This window comes from Cetorhinus maximus, chromosome 12, assembly GCF_964194155.1.
Source record: "Cetorhinus maximus chromosome 12, sCetMax3.hap1.1, whole genome shotgun sequence".
In the NCBI taxonomy this organism is placed as follows: Eukaryota; Metazoa; Chordata; class Chondrichthyes; order Lamniformes; family Cetorhinidae; genus Cetorhinus; species Cetorhinus maximus.
The window spans coordinates 75687985-75704441 of record NC_135890.1 but is presented as its reverse complement, the minus strand read 5'-3'; the positions used below and the strand labels follow the sequence as shown (position 1 = coordinate 75704441).

The following is a 16457-nucleotide window of genomic DNA, read 5'->3' as shown; positions in this document are numbered from 1 at the left end:
ATATTATTGTCTTTCGTGTGACCATTTGTCCCTGAGGAAAGCTGGGCTGGGTGGACTGCAAATATTATGGGGTTGAGAAACTTATCAGCCATGATTGAATGGCGGAGCAGACTTGATGGGCCGAATGGCCTAATTTCTGCTCCTATGTCTTATAGTCTAATTAAGGAGTGCACTGTTAAAGTCCATCTAACAAGAGCAGTTCAGGTTTAATAAAGTTGTAAAATAGGGCCATTTTAATTTTAATTCTGTTTCTCATTCGGCAAATTCATGACAGAATTACAACATTTGGTTTTCTTTTATAAACAGTAGCAAGTTAAAACATAATACTCTAGCAGATTGGTTTTGATTAAATTTATTGTATTATGTTAGAGACTTTTAACTTAACAGTAAATGTACAGATATGTGATCTTGTTTTGATTATTGGTTTCTGTCTGTGATTTTCATAGTTATTTTGAAGCTATGTTCAGATCTTTCATGCCTGAAGATGGGCAGGTAAATATCTCCATTGGTGAAATGGTGCCAAGTCGACAAGCTTTCGAGTCGCTCCTTCGTTATGTGTACTATGGTGAAGTCAACATGCCTCCAGAGGATTCATTGTATCCTTCCTTAGCGCATGGCTTACTTAGACAACAGTAATGCCATCCTTTCCCTACTATACTTGCACTTCTGAACAAAATGGTAGTATTGTGAACTAATACTCTATTATGCTGTACAGTGAGTTATTATGTACAGACTCATACCTGTAGTTCATCGCACAACAAGTTCATGGTCCTAGTCACGTTCGCAGTGGGATGGAATTAGTGGAAGTTGGTTAATCACCTTAGCCGAGTCTTGAGAGCAGTACAACCTCTTCCTCTTTGGGAAATAATTGCAGGGAGATAGGAATCTGCGGAAAATTAAGAACTAAAATGAGAGGATTTGAAAAATACATTATAGACATGTAAACTTTACTGCCTTGTGCAGATTCATTTTCAACAAGTGAAGAGGGCACTCAGTAGAGCTTCCATCTCACTGAGGAGACTTCTGGCCAATCCTCATCAAACAGCATGCACTGAAAACTCTTCTCACATATTGACCGCTGTAACAAATTGCCCCACAATAGCTGAGACAATCCACAATATTCTAAAACAATAACTCCAACAGCATCCAGGACAAAGCAGACCACCTGATCAGCACCTCTTTCACCAACTTAAACATTCACTCCCTCTACCACCGTGCACAGTGGCAGCAATTTGTACCATCTACAAGATGCAGTGCAGCAACTTACCAAGGCTCCTTTGACATCACCTTCTATACAGTGATTTCTACCCCCTGGAAGGACAAGGGCAGCAGACACATGGGAACACCACCACCTGCAAGTTCCTCCCCAAGCCCCACACAATCCTCACTTGGAGCTATATCCCCATTCCTTCACTATCACTGGGTCAAAATCCAGGAACTCACAAACAGCACTGTGGGCACTACACAGTATTACATGACATAGACTGCAGAGGTTCAAGAAGGCAGCTCACCACCACCTTCTCAAGGGCAATTAGGAATGGGTAACAATTGCTGGCCTTGCCAGCAACGCCCACATCCTGTGATAGAATTTAAAAAAAACAACATTCTAAATAAAACAACCCACAACGATCTAAAAAGCACAGTCAGTTCGTCCTATCTCCCAATGTTAACTGATCCTATAGAAAAATTCTAGGATCTGGATCCCTATCTTTGCCAAAAACTGATCAGTTCTTCCTTGGATCATACCCTATCTGTACACCATGATTCATTGAAATCTGTCCATTAGTTTTTGAGATATATTATTTACAGATTACATTACATTCGCCCACCTTCAGTGGCGGAGGTAATTCTCCTTGTTCATCCTTCAAGGCGAAGATGACCATTTTCATCATCTGGATTGTTTGGAGGGTCCCGGTGGGCACGTAGGTGACGGCTGAGGCCCATCTGCAACCGGAGGGTTCTACTACAAATAGGGCAGGATACCACAGACAATTGAGTTTTGGACGAGTTGCTGGCTCAGGATTTCCTCTTCTTGTGTTTTCTATCTGCCTCCAATATATGCTTGTTCATGAAGGAGGCCACACTGTTGCTTGTTAGGTTGCATCAGGTACAGCAATCCTGGGCTTCTCCCACGACTTGAAATCGATATCAAAACTCCTAAGTGAAGCCTTCAGAGTGTCTTTGTAGCACTTAATTTGACTGGCATGAGAGCGCACCCCAGACTGAAGTTCACAATAGAAGATTTGCTTTGGTAAGCGAGTGTCAGGCACTCTGGCTCCATGACCAGCCCCACTCGGATGTGACTGTCTCAAAATTGTGTGGAAGCTTGGCATGCCAGCTCGCATGAGCACCTCAGTATCTGGTATTTTGTCCTGCCATCTGATCTTCAGAAGCTTCCAAAGGCAGCTCAAGTGAAAGTGCTTGAGCTTCTTGGCATGACGCTGGTACACAGTCCAAGTCTCACTTGCGGAAAGCGGAGTGGGCAGGACTATTGGTCTATAGACTTTCAGTCTGGTAGACAAACCTACTCCTCTTCATTCTCAGACTGATGTTTGAAGTCTACTGAAGGCTACACTTGCTTTGACAATTCTTGCATGTGTCTCATTGTCAATATAGACAGCTTAAGAGAGTCTACTGCTAAGATAAGTGAATGTATCCACTGCTGTTAGATTTTGGCCATAGACTGAAACCTTGGGCTCAAGATAGGGCTTTCCTGGACTAAGCTGGTACATTTTCGGTTTTCTTCGTGGTGATGGTACGGCCAAATGGTGACACTGGTCACAATTGGGGCATGGAACGTGCAGATCCTCTTGGAAAACGCCACATCTGACAGACCTGAGAGAACTACTCTAGGTACAATGTCCAGATCGCTGCCCTCAGTGAGACTTGTTAACCTGAGGGGGGTCAGCTCAAGGAAATCGGTGCAGGTTACACATTCTTTTAAAGTGGCTGTGGAAGAAGAAGAATGGCACAAAGCTAATGTAGACATTGCTGTCATGAACCGTCTCGTCAGCAAATTGACTTGCCTCCTCAATGGTGTTAATGATCCTATGATGGTGCTCTGAAATCTATCAACGGGCCCCAGTCTACTGGTTCATTAGCAATTTTCAGTGCCAAAGGGTCAGCACTGCTCACAGAAAAAGCCCAAGTTCTAGAAAGATAGGCAAAGCACTTTAGCCACATCCTCAATCAGCCTTCATCCATCAATGAAGAAGAAATCAACAGGCAGCTGCAGGTTGCCATCAGCTGCTCCCTTGTGACTCTACCATGCTGTTAGAAATGACAAACACAATCCAACTCCTCTCTAACGGCAAAGCTCCAGGAGCTGATGCTATCTCAGCTGAAGTCTACAAGACTGGAAGTCAGTGCCTGGTCAAGAAGCTCGCTGAACCCTTTCAGTCTATGTGGGAGCAATAAACCATCCTACAAGGATACAAAGATACTTTCATTGTCCACCTCTGCAGGAGGAAAGGAACTCACCAATTTTGCAACAAACAGAGAGGAATCTCACTCCTCTCCATCGCTGATAAAACAGAACCCCTTAGTGCATCATTTCAACCAGGATCTGCTGCCAGGGAGTCGGTGCGTTTTCAGAAAATGTCAAGGAACCACTGACATGGTGTTTGCAGTTAGACAGCTCCAGGAAAATTGCCAATAACAGATCAAGGACCTTTACACCATGTTTGTTGATCTGACCACAGCTTTTGACACAGTCAGCCATGAGGGCCTTTGGAAGGTAATGGAGGAATTCATCACAATGTTCGACAGTTCCATGACAGCATGCTAGCATATGTACTGGATGATGATGAGTCTTCTGATTCATTATTCCCAGCCACTAATGGAGTTGCTAGCGCCAACCCTATTCAGCATGTTTTTCTTTGCCATGCTCTCTCCAAATCCTTACAGGATAGTGATCTTGGCATCGGAATCAGATATTGCATTGACAGGAAGCTACTCAATCTGAGACAACTCCAGGCAAAGACCAAGGTCTCCAAGGACATATTTCACGATTTCCTGCTTGCCGATGGCTGTGCTCTAGCTGCCGGTTCAGAGCTGGACATGCAATGTATTATGGACTTATTCTCCAATGCATGCAACAACTTCAACCTTATGACCAGCATGAAGAACACTGAAGTAATGAACCAGTCTACTCCAGGAAAGGCAGAGGTAATGATGTCTGTCTGGAACATAAGAAACTAATTAAATTGAATTACCAGCTGGTGTATGAACAAAAGATACAAGTAAGTTAAAACATAAAGTAGAAATATTGTTGAACGAAAATCTCTGAAATCTCAATTTGAATTGCTCTTTCTGAGGGAAGAGAGGTGCTGTACAGATATCCTGCACAGAGACATGTGGGAAAGAATAGTGGTGAATGCTAATAGGCACCTTTTAACCTTCCAGCTACTTCACTTGCTGTTTAAATGAAGTAGCAGGAATGGCTGCATGCAACTCTGATAAGATCTTTTTGTTTATTCATTCATGGGATGTGGGCTTCGCTGACTGGGCCAGCATTTATTGCCCGTCCCTAAATGTCCTTGAAAAGGTGGTGGTGAGCTGCTTTCTTGAACCGCTGCAGTCCATGTGGTGTAGGTACACCCACAGTGCTGTTAAGAAAGGAGTTCCAGGATGTTGACCCAGCGACAGTGAAGGAACGGCGATATATTTCCAAGTCAGAATGGTGAGTGACTTGGAGGGGAACTTCTAGGTGGTGGTGTTCCCATCTATCTGTTGCCCTTGTCCTTGTAGATGGTAGTGGTTGTGGGGTTGGAAGGTGCTGTCAAAGGAACCTTGGTGAATTCCTGCAGTGTGCATTTTGTAGATGGTACACACTGCTGCTACCATGCGTTGGTGGTGGAGGGAGTGAATGTTTTTGGATGTGGTGCCAATCAAGTGGGCTGCTATGTCTTAGATGGTGTCCAGCTTCTTCAGTGTTGTGAGAGCTACACTCATCCAGGCAACTGGGAAGTATTCCATCACACCCCTGACTTGTACCTTGTAGATGGTGGACAGACTTTGAGGAGTCAGGAGGTGGGTTACTCGTCGCACAATTCCTAGCCTCTGACCTGCTCTTGTAGCCACAGTATGGTTTATATGGTTAGTCAAGTTCAGTTTTTGGTCAATGGTAACCCCTGTATGTTGATAGTGGGGATTCAGTGATGGAAATGCCATTGAACATCAAGGGGCGATGTGCAGCCATTAATTCCATATTCACTGTGAGACAGGTTTCTTTGACTTCTCTCTGACAGATATTTGTTTTCAGCACCTTATTATTATGGCTTTACGAACAACAGACTGCAAGCATATTGTAAGCAGAACCTGGAGATGAATGTGACGGTAGAGAATGTTCTGCAGGTGACTTGCTTTTTCTTCTTTTACTGCGAATATTCCATCATACCCTTTTCAGACTATCGAATATATCTCAGATGATATTTTCATTGTTGAGAATATTGCAAATTAACAGTGCACTTCGCCATTGTACCTGTATGCAATTTGGAAATTGTATGTGCCTTTATTTAAGAGAAAAATGGGCATTTTTGTCTCCAGCTAGCATTTCTCCCATCTATCCTGTTGTTGTCAAGCCCATTGTGTCTATGAAACTCCTCTTGTGTTTCCACTCCCACTGAACTGCTGACCATTTCAGTTTCCCACCCTGACATCTATGCTAGCTAGGGTTGTAAATGGTTCTATTTCTTAAGGTTTTGTCCCTTCCCTTTCAAAACAGCTATCATCACCCCCGTCCTCAAAACATTCACCCTCAAGTCCTCTATTCATGTAAACTACAGTCCATTCTCCAACCTCCCTTTCCTCAGAGGTCCTGGACCATGTTACCACCTAAATCTCTGCCCAACGCGCCCCCGCTCCCACCCCCAAAACCCCCACCCAAACAACTCTCTATTTGAATCTCTCCAGTCCGGCTTCAGTATTACCACACTAAAATGACCCTCACCAAAGTGAGAAATAATATTTTCTATGTCTATAACCATGGTACTTTTTCCTTCCTTTACCTCCCTGTAGTCTTGACATTGGTAACCACACCATCTCATTTAAAGCCACTCCTCCATTGCCCAACTCCATGTAGCTGCTCTCGCTTGATTCCACTCCTCTCTTTTTGTCCAATTGTAGCCAGAGCAATAACTTCTCTCCCTGTCTCTTACCATCACCTCAGGAGACCTGCAAGGATCCATCCCTGGGTCCCCTTATTTATATTCTGCCCCTTGACGAGATCGTCACATATTTGCTGATGACATCTGATTCTACCTCCATCACCTTTCTCGACAGTTTCAGTGATTCTTTTGTCCAATTGCTTATCCAACTTCAGATTTGGAAGAGCTATACCTTCCACCATATTAATATTGGGCAGATCGAAGCCATTATTTTCAGCCCCCACCAAAACTCCCAATTCCTTGTCACAGATTTCACCCACTTTGCCAGCTGTGGTCTCGGGCTGAACTGGACTTTGCAACCTTGGCATCCTCTTCAGCCACCAAGCTCCACTTTCAACTCCATATCTTTTGTCACAAAGGCTGCTTACTTCCACTTCACCCACCTCACCCCATTCTCATCTCAGCCCATACAAAGCTGAAACCTCTGTCATACCTTTGCCACCTCCAGACAGCTGTTCCAATGCTCAAATGTCAGCCTCCCATCCTCTGTAAAATTCAGTTCATCGAAAACTCTGTAACCTCTAACCTGTCCTGCTCACTATCTCCCCATCCTGCTGATGTACATTGGCTCCCAGTTCTCCAATATCTCCAATTTTTAATGCTCATCCTTGTTTAAATTCCTTCATGGCCTCAACCTCCACTATCTCTACAGCCTCAGCCAGTCCTATAATAGCTCCCCAAAACTGTATTTTCTTTTGATTCTGGCCTCTTGTGCATCTCCCTCTGTCTTTATGCCACATTGGTGATGGCCTCCAGCTATCCAAGTCCACTAGTTTGGAATTCCTTCTCTGCACTCATCTGCTTCTCCAGCTACTTTAAGAAATTCTTTAAAATCCACCTCATCAAACAATCTTTTGGTCCTCCCTGCTTGTAACTCCTTCTTTGACCCTGTCCATTTTTTGATTACGCTGTGAAGTGTTATGGATGTTTCCTTACATTAAGATACTATATAAAAATGAGTGGTTCAATCAACAAAATTACAAATAATGGACTTAAGTAATTTATATTGTTTACCTGTCTTTTCAGATTCTGGAAGCAGCTGATAAGACTCAGGCTCTAGACATGAAGAAACATTGCCTCCACATTATTGTACATCATTTCACCAAGGTAGGTAGGATGCTGTTTGGCTCTGTGAGAGTCTGTTGTCCTTTTATACCATCTTGGTTATAGCAGTAAAGAGCCTATCCTTTCATTTCTGGTCAGATTGAGATCTGCTTTCTTGGACAAATCTTGAATAAAAATGTTGCAATGAGTTCAGAAAAATCTGACAGAAGTTGTCTCACTGTTACGTACTTTATCTTGTGTTCACAATATGTCTTTGAGTTTCTTTTCCTCACCGACACCCCCCCTCCCAACTCCCTCTTCCTGCTGTGTTTGTCTGATTGCCTGGCCAGTGTCTATTGTTGAAACTTCCTACAACTCAACTTTGGCAAAACTGAACCCTTCTCCTTTAGCTTTCACCAGCCCCAGTGTGCTTCTGGCACTCACTCTCCTAAATGTCTGTAGCTGCTTGGTTTGAGTCCAGTCGTGCACAATCTCAATGTTCTCTTTGACACTGAGCATTTTACTCCATGTCTAATCTGTCAACACTAGCATCTCCAAGGTCCCGATGTTGCCTCTTCCCTCTCCTCCACTATTCCCATTCCATTATAATATTCACATCTTCATCAGCGCAAGGAATGATTTCTCCAGTGTGATTCTCACCAATCTATGTCTTCACTAAATGCAGCTAACCCCAAGCTCTGTGGTCTGGGCTCTTTTTCGCACACCCTGTCATCCTCACTGGTTTCTTGGCTTCAAATCCCTCCCATTTCAACTGCCCTTGTGTGGGGGAAGGTTAATCTTGGGAGAGAATTGCACTTGGGCTGCTCAAACATACATTCAACAAGCTGCTTCAAAACAATACTGGCCGAGGGCGAGTTGTCTCCTTGCTTTTGAGTGCTGTTTGAGTATGGTCCAAGGAGCCAAAGTAAAGGCACTTAATATTAGTAAATATAATTGTGTATTGGAACACAAACATCTGTGTTAATCTACTCTGAGTAAAGTAGCAGAGATGTTTGGCTTTATTAATTTGACATGATTTGGGGTCTAGAATCAGTTAATGGTTTTGTCAGCAGCTTTCTTCAATGTCTTTGAAACCAGTCAAATACTTCATCTGGGTTTGCCATAATTAGTGATCTTGACTTTAATATCCTCTAATGGATGTGCAATAAAACAATTCATACAGATTGCCCTATTGTTGTGATCATTTCTAACCCAGATCAGGTCCAAATGTAGCAATAAGCAACAAGTTTGTCCCCGCATTTTCTTTCCTGTGGAAAAGTCCCCAATGTTTTGTACCCAGCTCAGATCTACATCTATTCCACCAATGCTGCTGTGTATTTCTGCAGTCATCAATATGAACCAATCCTGTTGATTTTTCTCCTTTCCCTTTGGCCTGTCTCCCAGATAGTTTGAGCTGAAATTGAGAGTTGACAGTTTGCAGGAGCTTAAATTTTATTGCACTGTCAGTACATTAGAGCCCTGGCCCACTTGTGTTTACTCCCCCGTATAGAGGGCGGAAACGTCAAAGACCCTTAATGCTGCATTACCAATACTGTTAAACTCTAGCGATACCTGGTATGAACCATAATTTGATTTTGTTAATATTGGTCAATTTAAAAGTTTTACTTAAATTGTCAAATGGATTTTCTGCTGGCAAACTAGCATGGCAATCAATTGACCAATTATGTCACAGTATGTAACTGTAAATGCTTTCAGCACAGTCTGGTTGATGACGTTATTAATGATTGAGCTTTGCAAATGAAAGAGTGCACACTGCTGTTTATTCCATGTAGTAAAGCCACAATATTCTTAGAATTTAGTGTCCCGGTAATTGGAATATGCACCCAGGACAAAGTGCTTTGAGAAAGTGGGCCCTAGAATTGAGATGAGTATTTCATTCAGCAGTAGAGATGCCACAGTACAACTGATTATGATGTGCCAAATATAAGGGTGGGGTTAATAAAAGTGTGCTTCCACTTTTATGAAGTACTGCAACATTTTGAAATTAAGATGTAATCATTTGGAGTTAACTAAGATTTTTTATTTTTTTTATTTTTTATTTTGAAGTTAGCGGAACAATGTGAGAATATGACAATCATACTTTGTGCAAATAACGAATTGTATTGAGCACCAGAGTTTTACCAATACTGGAATTTTACTAGTATATTTTTTTGTCCTTATCTCTGGTCAAAGGACCTCATTGGATTTGTGCAATGAAAATGTATTGTAGATATCTCTGCCAGTCAGTATCACATGATATTGTGACATTTGCACTTTCATGTGAAACGAAATGTAAATTATAAAAACCAAACACTTCAACAACACAAGCAAATGTTTTTTCATGACCATACCATCTCTGAATTTTGAAAGCTAAAATATATATTATACTTTAAAAAAAAATACTATATCAGTTCCCAGAGTGTTTACGTGTATGATGTAATCCTTTGAATGTTTAAGCCAACGTACTTGATTTTACAGCATTGTATCTTGCCAAAGGGAAAAAATGTATCTCTGACCTCATTGCCATCTCTCTATTCCTAATACACAAACTGATGAATGTAATATGCCTGTATAATCTGATCTTGCTGCAGTTGTTACATCCTGTTTCAAGGTGAAACATGTCCTATGTGTTGTTTGCTGGTTTGCTCTTCTGTGTCATTGAAAATGCTGTGCGATTTTCCTGCAGAAGTATTTCAATTGCAGGGTATGCTGAATTTGGTTGCCAGATTAGCAGCCTACTCCACCAAAGCACAATTGGTTTTAGTAAAATGAAATATGCTGCAAGAGGCAAAGGACAATATATTTAAATTAGTCTCCTTTTCGTTCTTTAACTCTGAAACAAATTAGTGACCTTGCTCTTGGATGCTTCTGCTTAGATCTTATAAGTTGGGGAAAAGACGAAGAAGTGTATTCTAGAAGCACATTGGAAAGATTCATGGTTAAATGGTTGGGTAGAGAGAAGAAGGTTTTCAAAATGTTCTGTTTAACTCTGCAGAAAGAAGGATAATGTCTGTGTGCTGTGCGGAATATGCATTGTCTGTGCTATTGCAAGTCTCAAACCCCACACTGGATCCCTCTATCTTTGCAAACTACAGCCCCAACACCAATCTCCCTTTCCGCTCCAAAGTCCTGAATCTGTTTTAAAATGTGCCCATCTTTCCTGAATACAATAGGCTGAATTTCTTTGGGGATGGGAAACGTAAGCTGAGACTGCTGTTGTGTTCTCAACCCATGGGCATTGACCTGCAATTTTGGCGCTCTTTAATTGGCATGGAGATGGGTTCCTTGTCCAATTAAGGGTGATGGATGCAATCTCGAAGCTGTAGGGCCAATTAGAGGCCTAACAGCTTCGGAGGAACACCCAGCTGCATACAAAGTAAGTAATTGGGAGGGCACTTCAACAATAAGTTGCCCCTCAACCACTTTTTTCAAACTTGATGTGAAAAGCAGGCCAGGCTGCCACTGTGGAGTATTTGGGGGAGAGGGAGGGGAGGTCCCCAATACAGGGGTGACCTTTGGCTGCATCCCCACCCAGGCAGGCAGGAAGGGCCTGTAAGCCTGCCTGGAGCCCTGACACCCTGGCCTGTGCCAACGCTAGCATGCTCTGTGCGCAGTCTTTGACATGGTTGATCACACCATCCTCCTTCATTGTCACCCAGTTGAGTGGGACTGCCTTCACCTGATCCCATTTTTAACTATACAGTCATAGCTCAAACTATACAGTCATGGCTTCTCTTCCTGCTCCCACAATGTCACCACTGAAGTCCCATAGGATATACCCCTGCCTCCCCCACCCCCTATCTTATTTCTATCTACATGCTGCCCATTTGGCGACATATCCAAAAACACTTCAAGTTCCACATGTATGCTGACAACACCCAACTCTACCTTGCCTCTACCTCTCTTGACCCCTCCACTGCCTCTGATTTTTCAATACTGATTGTCTGACATCCAGTGCTGGATGAACAGAAATTTCCTCCAATTAAACATTGGAAGACCAAAGCCATAATCTTGGGCTCCTGCCACAAACTCTGTTCGCTAACCACTGACTCCATTCCACTGACTAGCAATTGTCTGAGGCTGAACGAGGCCATTCATAAGCTTGCTGTTGTACTTGACCTCAGGATGTGCTCTGATCACATAGCTGCCTCCTTCCACCAGAACATCACCCAACTCATCTTCTGCCTTAGTTCGTCTGCTGAAGCCATCATCTAAGCCTTGTTACCTCTAGACTTGACTATCCCAATGCACTCCTGGCCGGCTTCGCATCTTCCACCCTCCATAAACTTGAACTAATCCAAACCTCTGCTGTCCTTATCCTAACGTCTCAGTTTAAAAATTCTCATCCAGTTTTCAAATCCCTTCATGGCCTCATCCCTCCCTCTCTCTGTAACTTCCTCCAGCTCTACAACCCTCTGAGAACTCTGCACTCTTCCAATTCTGGCCTCTTGTGCATCCCCTATTTTAATTGTTCCACCATTGGTTGCCATGTCTTCAACTATTAAGCTCTGGAATTCCCTCCCTAAACCTCTCTGCCTTTCTACCTCTTTCCTCCTTTTGAGACACTTTTTAAAACTTACCTCTTCGAACAATCTCTTGGGTTATCTGTGCTAATATCTCCTTATGTGATTCAGTATCAAATTATGTTCGATAACACTCCTGTGAAGCACCTTGGGAAGTTTGCTACATTAAAGGTGCAATATAAATTCACATTGTTGTTGTCAGCCACAGAAGTTCACCGGAACATCCTGGCACTGATTTCTGATGCTGTTCAGTCATTCACTTTGTTGTGTTGTGAATAAACATTATGCCTTGTTAAACAAATTCTACATAATAAATTTGAAATGAAAATTACACCAAACAAAATAACTAACCATTGTCTTATTCTTAAAATACTGTATTGAATCTTTAAGAAACTTCAAATTCACGTAACTTGTCTGCAGACACAGCTATAGAACTGACTTGCACTCCTGCTTTCCCTAAGCAAGAGCGCTAAGCAGGTATTCTGTACCACCATTCTGTAGTGCAGGTGACTATGTCATCTTAGCTGCACCAACAAGCTATTGGATTCTCATTAACATTTTATTCTATAGCTCTGTATATTCCTTGAATTGAAACCTTCCTAACAACTATTTGAGGGATTCACACTAGCCTGTCAGTATCTGAAGGATTTTCATTCAACTTTGTCAGATTTACAAAATCTGACATAAAGTTATTTATGCGGTTGTCATGATGCCAAACTAGTGAACTGGTCACCCTTTTAGTTACATCTTTGATTTATTTTTTAATTTAAAACAATTTGGACGCTATTCATAAGAAATTAGAGGCTGCTCGAGAACAATTTCTTTTGGAAAAAGCATTAAGGTTTTCTTCTGGAAGTTTGACCTGACAAGAATTTGCCTGAATTTGAATGTTAAGCTAGTTTTGTCATAATCCTATAGCTGACTATTGCTGTTTCATATCTGCTGCAGCAGATCATGATTCAAATTCCTTCATATTTCACAACTAATGGTTCATAGTAAACAATCATTAAACGATTGCTGGGATGCTTGCAACAATTAATTATCTAAAAGCAAGCTCCATCCTAATGTATGACTTTTCTTTTTGTAGGATAGTCATATAGCATCTTTCCTTAGTTTCTTCATTTGCATAGATACCGCTTTCTATAGGTATTGATGAGTGTGAAGAAAGCTGGAAAACCATATCTAGCATTGAATTGCTAGGATGGGTTTTCTTGTTTCTATTGTAACTGATGCCAGCCAGTCACCTTGACTTTGCACCATGTAATTTTCTAATAAAGATTCCAAGGAAAATGCAGAACATTAGCCTCAAAGGCAGATGGTGATCATAACATTCTATCTCACCATCAGTGCCCTTGGGTTAGGGAAAAAAGTCTTTAACCCATGACGATTAACAAACCACTGCTTGGACAAACTACAAATAATTTCCCAAACCAGTTTGAGGGTCCTGTTTGCTAATTCCATGGCATACTGTCAGATAGAAGCAAGAGTCTCCAGTGAGCATTGAGTAAACTTACTTCAAAATAATGATCAGCAAAATGGTTATAGTGAAATATATGCTAGTGGAAAGAGAAAGGTAATTGTGCAGCAAAATCTGCAGGCAAAGCAAAGCTGAATTAATTGAATTGGTTAAGCAGGCTTCTGCAAAACAGCTAGATGTAGTAATCTGATTACAGTCACCAAATATTACGTTTTGCGCATTACAGTATGACAGCATTCTCCAGGTCTTTGTTTTGGCCCCTATTTGAACAACTTTTAGGAAAATACACATAGATATTACTGTACTTAGAGTGAATGAGACAAAAGATAGATTACATCACTGAAGGTGTGTTAGTTATAATGGATTTATGCTGTTCTTCAAGTCAGCTTCCACAACTGTTCCCCTGTGCACTTGGATCTGAATGATGAAGTGATATCTGTGTATGCAGGATTTTTAATTTGTATAATTCCATGTTTCATAAAATCGCAATCGCATTTATTTATTTATTCTGTGTTCTTTGTTTGTGATACCTAATAAGTATTCAGCTTTAATGGGAATTTGTATTTCTGCTTCACCACCCACCACCACCTCCACCTCCCTCCACCCCTCCTCACCCCCCCGTCCCCGCTGTCCATTTTCAAATATATTGACCTGTTTTTTTGCCATACCAGAATTTGTATGGGGGTTGGTGGGATGCATGAGAAGTACTGAAACTATTCTGGTATTTGATAATTGTTCCTGTTACTCTGGCCCTGCTGTATTACAATGATGCAAATATGAGATATTATCTGTTGTATTTCATATAATCTGTATCTCTTGTAGCAGTAATTCAGGAGGAGTATTTCCAGGTCGTGCTAGTACTTCAATTTAAATTCTTGCTATGTAGCTCTCTTATTTTCTAATTTATTAAATCCATTTTTTTCTTCTCCTAAGGTCTCCAAGTTGCCAAACCTACGATCCCTAACTCAAGCACTGCTTCTAGACATCATCGAGTCATTAGCAAATCATATTTCAGACAAGCAGTGTGCAGAGCTGGGCTCAGATATGTGACAATTAATTTTAAATGCGGATTCTCAAATTGTTTTAGAAACTTTGCTGTCTTGTGATCCAGATTTGTAGTATTTATTACATATATTTAAATGAAATTATTTTAAGTAGAACAGTTAGGATATAAGGTTCAAGCTATTTTTAATTCAATGTCTGAATCAGGTCCTTGGCTGCTGATAGTGGCTGGAAAGATAAAGTATCAATGTCCCACCTTTTTGTTTGCTGGTTCAAACATAATAAAGGTACAAGTAACTTTACTTCTAAATAAAATGACACGGACAAATTATCATCTTTTGCTCGTAAGAGGACTTGCACAATTTAGTCATGAAATTTAAAAAGAACAAACCTATTTCACTTGGTCATGTATTTTCTTTTTGTACTTCTAAAATTATAAATGGAATGAATAAAACTGACATTCCAAGGTGCATGCAAATGACACAGAAGTGAGTACCAGTCTTACTGGCTTAACGGTCTGGTAGTTTTGATGTCTCTCTAGTTCATTGCTTACTATTATGTGATTCTCTGAGAGTGCCCAGAGATTCCAGGATTGTAACTGTAGTCCTTTCAACCGATGTTAGTCAATGGTATATATGTTAAGTATTAGTCAATTAACACTGTGTAAATGAATACAAGTGGTTTTCTTTAGTGAGATCTGATGTCACAAAGATGCCACTTCGTTCTGACCAGGCATGTCAATTGGCAACCTTTTTGCAGAATTTCGAATGAGCCATGACATTGATTATCATGACTGTTGTAATAATGTTTACAGGAATTGTGTAAAGACCTGTTGGTACCACATATGTAACATGATAGTTCTGACAGTAAAACAAATCTCACAATTTCAGTAGATCTTACATATGGAAAGATCTGAAAGCAAGGAACATTAATGTGGGCTAAGTTGTTGCTTCCAATCCCTCTCCTAGCAGCAAATTGTATTGAATCTTTTGCCTGGCTTTTATTACTTTGTTTTGCTGTTTTGCGTTGCATCTTGGCCCTGATCAGGAAAGTTACTGCAAAGCATATTTTTACTATTGAAAATGCTTAAAGTTAGAAGAAGGAGATTTCTTTATAGCCCCTCCATCAGAATTGGAACATAACCTCTGTCAAATGATCCTTAATTTTACAAATATGCAAACAAACAGTTGCGTAAACAGAGCAAGTAGCTGTTGGCAGATTTTGAATGTGTTGCACAGTTGACATGTTCATGAGGCTGTACACCACATGGTGTGTTTTTGCTGGTGTTAACTGAAGTTAACTAAAATTCCAAGGCTTCATTCACCAACAGCAGTTCTCAAACAACCTTAACTGTCACCCTCGGAAAAAATAACCAGAAGTACTGCGTATTGGTTATTATTTGCATCATGTTGCTAATGAGTCGGATTTACAATTTGTCATGATTGAATTATGTAGTTGTAAGTCAGACTCTGAACTGAACAAAGGGAAGTCCGTGACTGCAATCCTACATGGTCACCCACAGCCATGTCACTGAGAAGGTGATCATGACCTTGTGTCCTTTAAACATTTAGATTAATTGCTGTAAAACTGATCAGGTTTTTTGGGGTAGAGGAGGCAGAGGGGTGGCGGTGGAAGATGTTAAGACTGAGGTAAATGTATTCCAAAGTCTATTAAATACAGTGATCAAAATTCACTTTTATATTTGTTATATATATTATAAAATGTTTAATTGTTTAACTGTAATGAAATTGCAAAGATTAATGTGTAATGTAACTTCCACATATCATTATTGTTGCATTATTCTGTTTCTTGGGCCTCATGTAGGCTCTCTTGTGTAGTATCGCTAACACTATAAAGTAAGCTGTCATCCATTTGTATTTAATTGTGGTCATGTTTTCTATGTAACATAATGAAAAACCTGGGATATGTGACAAGGTACCCTGTGTCTTATGTCAGCTTTGCCTTTTGAGATGTAGGACCATACAAAAGCCAAGTTCTTTCCCACAAAATGGTGAAGAAAATGAGATTGAGTCACATTGGATTATTGTCACACCCCAACCAATGACAAGAGTAGAGGAAGGGAGATGTCACATTCAAGTATCTGCATTATGGTACTGATGACTGCATGTTACTTTACAACATCTTGTAAATCCCATATTGAAGGAGCAATACTAACCTTGTCTGCACCTGAAAGCACAAGTCCTAGTGTGTGGCGCAGATGGTCTATCACAAAGTGTTTCATCA

At 40.9% G+C, this 16457-nt stretch overlaps 1 protein-coding gene across 1 annotated transcript in view; it reads left to right on the top strand.

The window, feature by feature from the left end:
* lztr1 (leucine zipper like post translational regulator 1) overlaps window positions 1-16090 on the top strand; it is a 109700-nt gene extending 93610 nt beyond the window's left edge. The window contains exons 18-21 of the mRNA XM_078553919.1: window positions 447-596; window positions 5250-5355; window positions 7194-7274; window positions 14145-16090. Coding sequence (XP_078410045.1) covers window positions 447-596; window positions 5250-5355; window positions 7194-7274; window positions 14145-14261 — 454 coding nt within the window. The 3' untranslated portion in view covers window positions 14262-16090. The remainder of the gene's footprint in view (window positions 1-446; window positions 597-5249; window positions 5356-7193; window positions 7275-14144) is intronic.
* The last annotated feature ends 367 nt before the right edge of the window (window positions 16091-16457 follow it).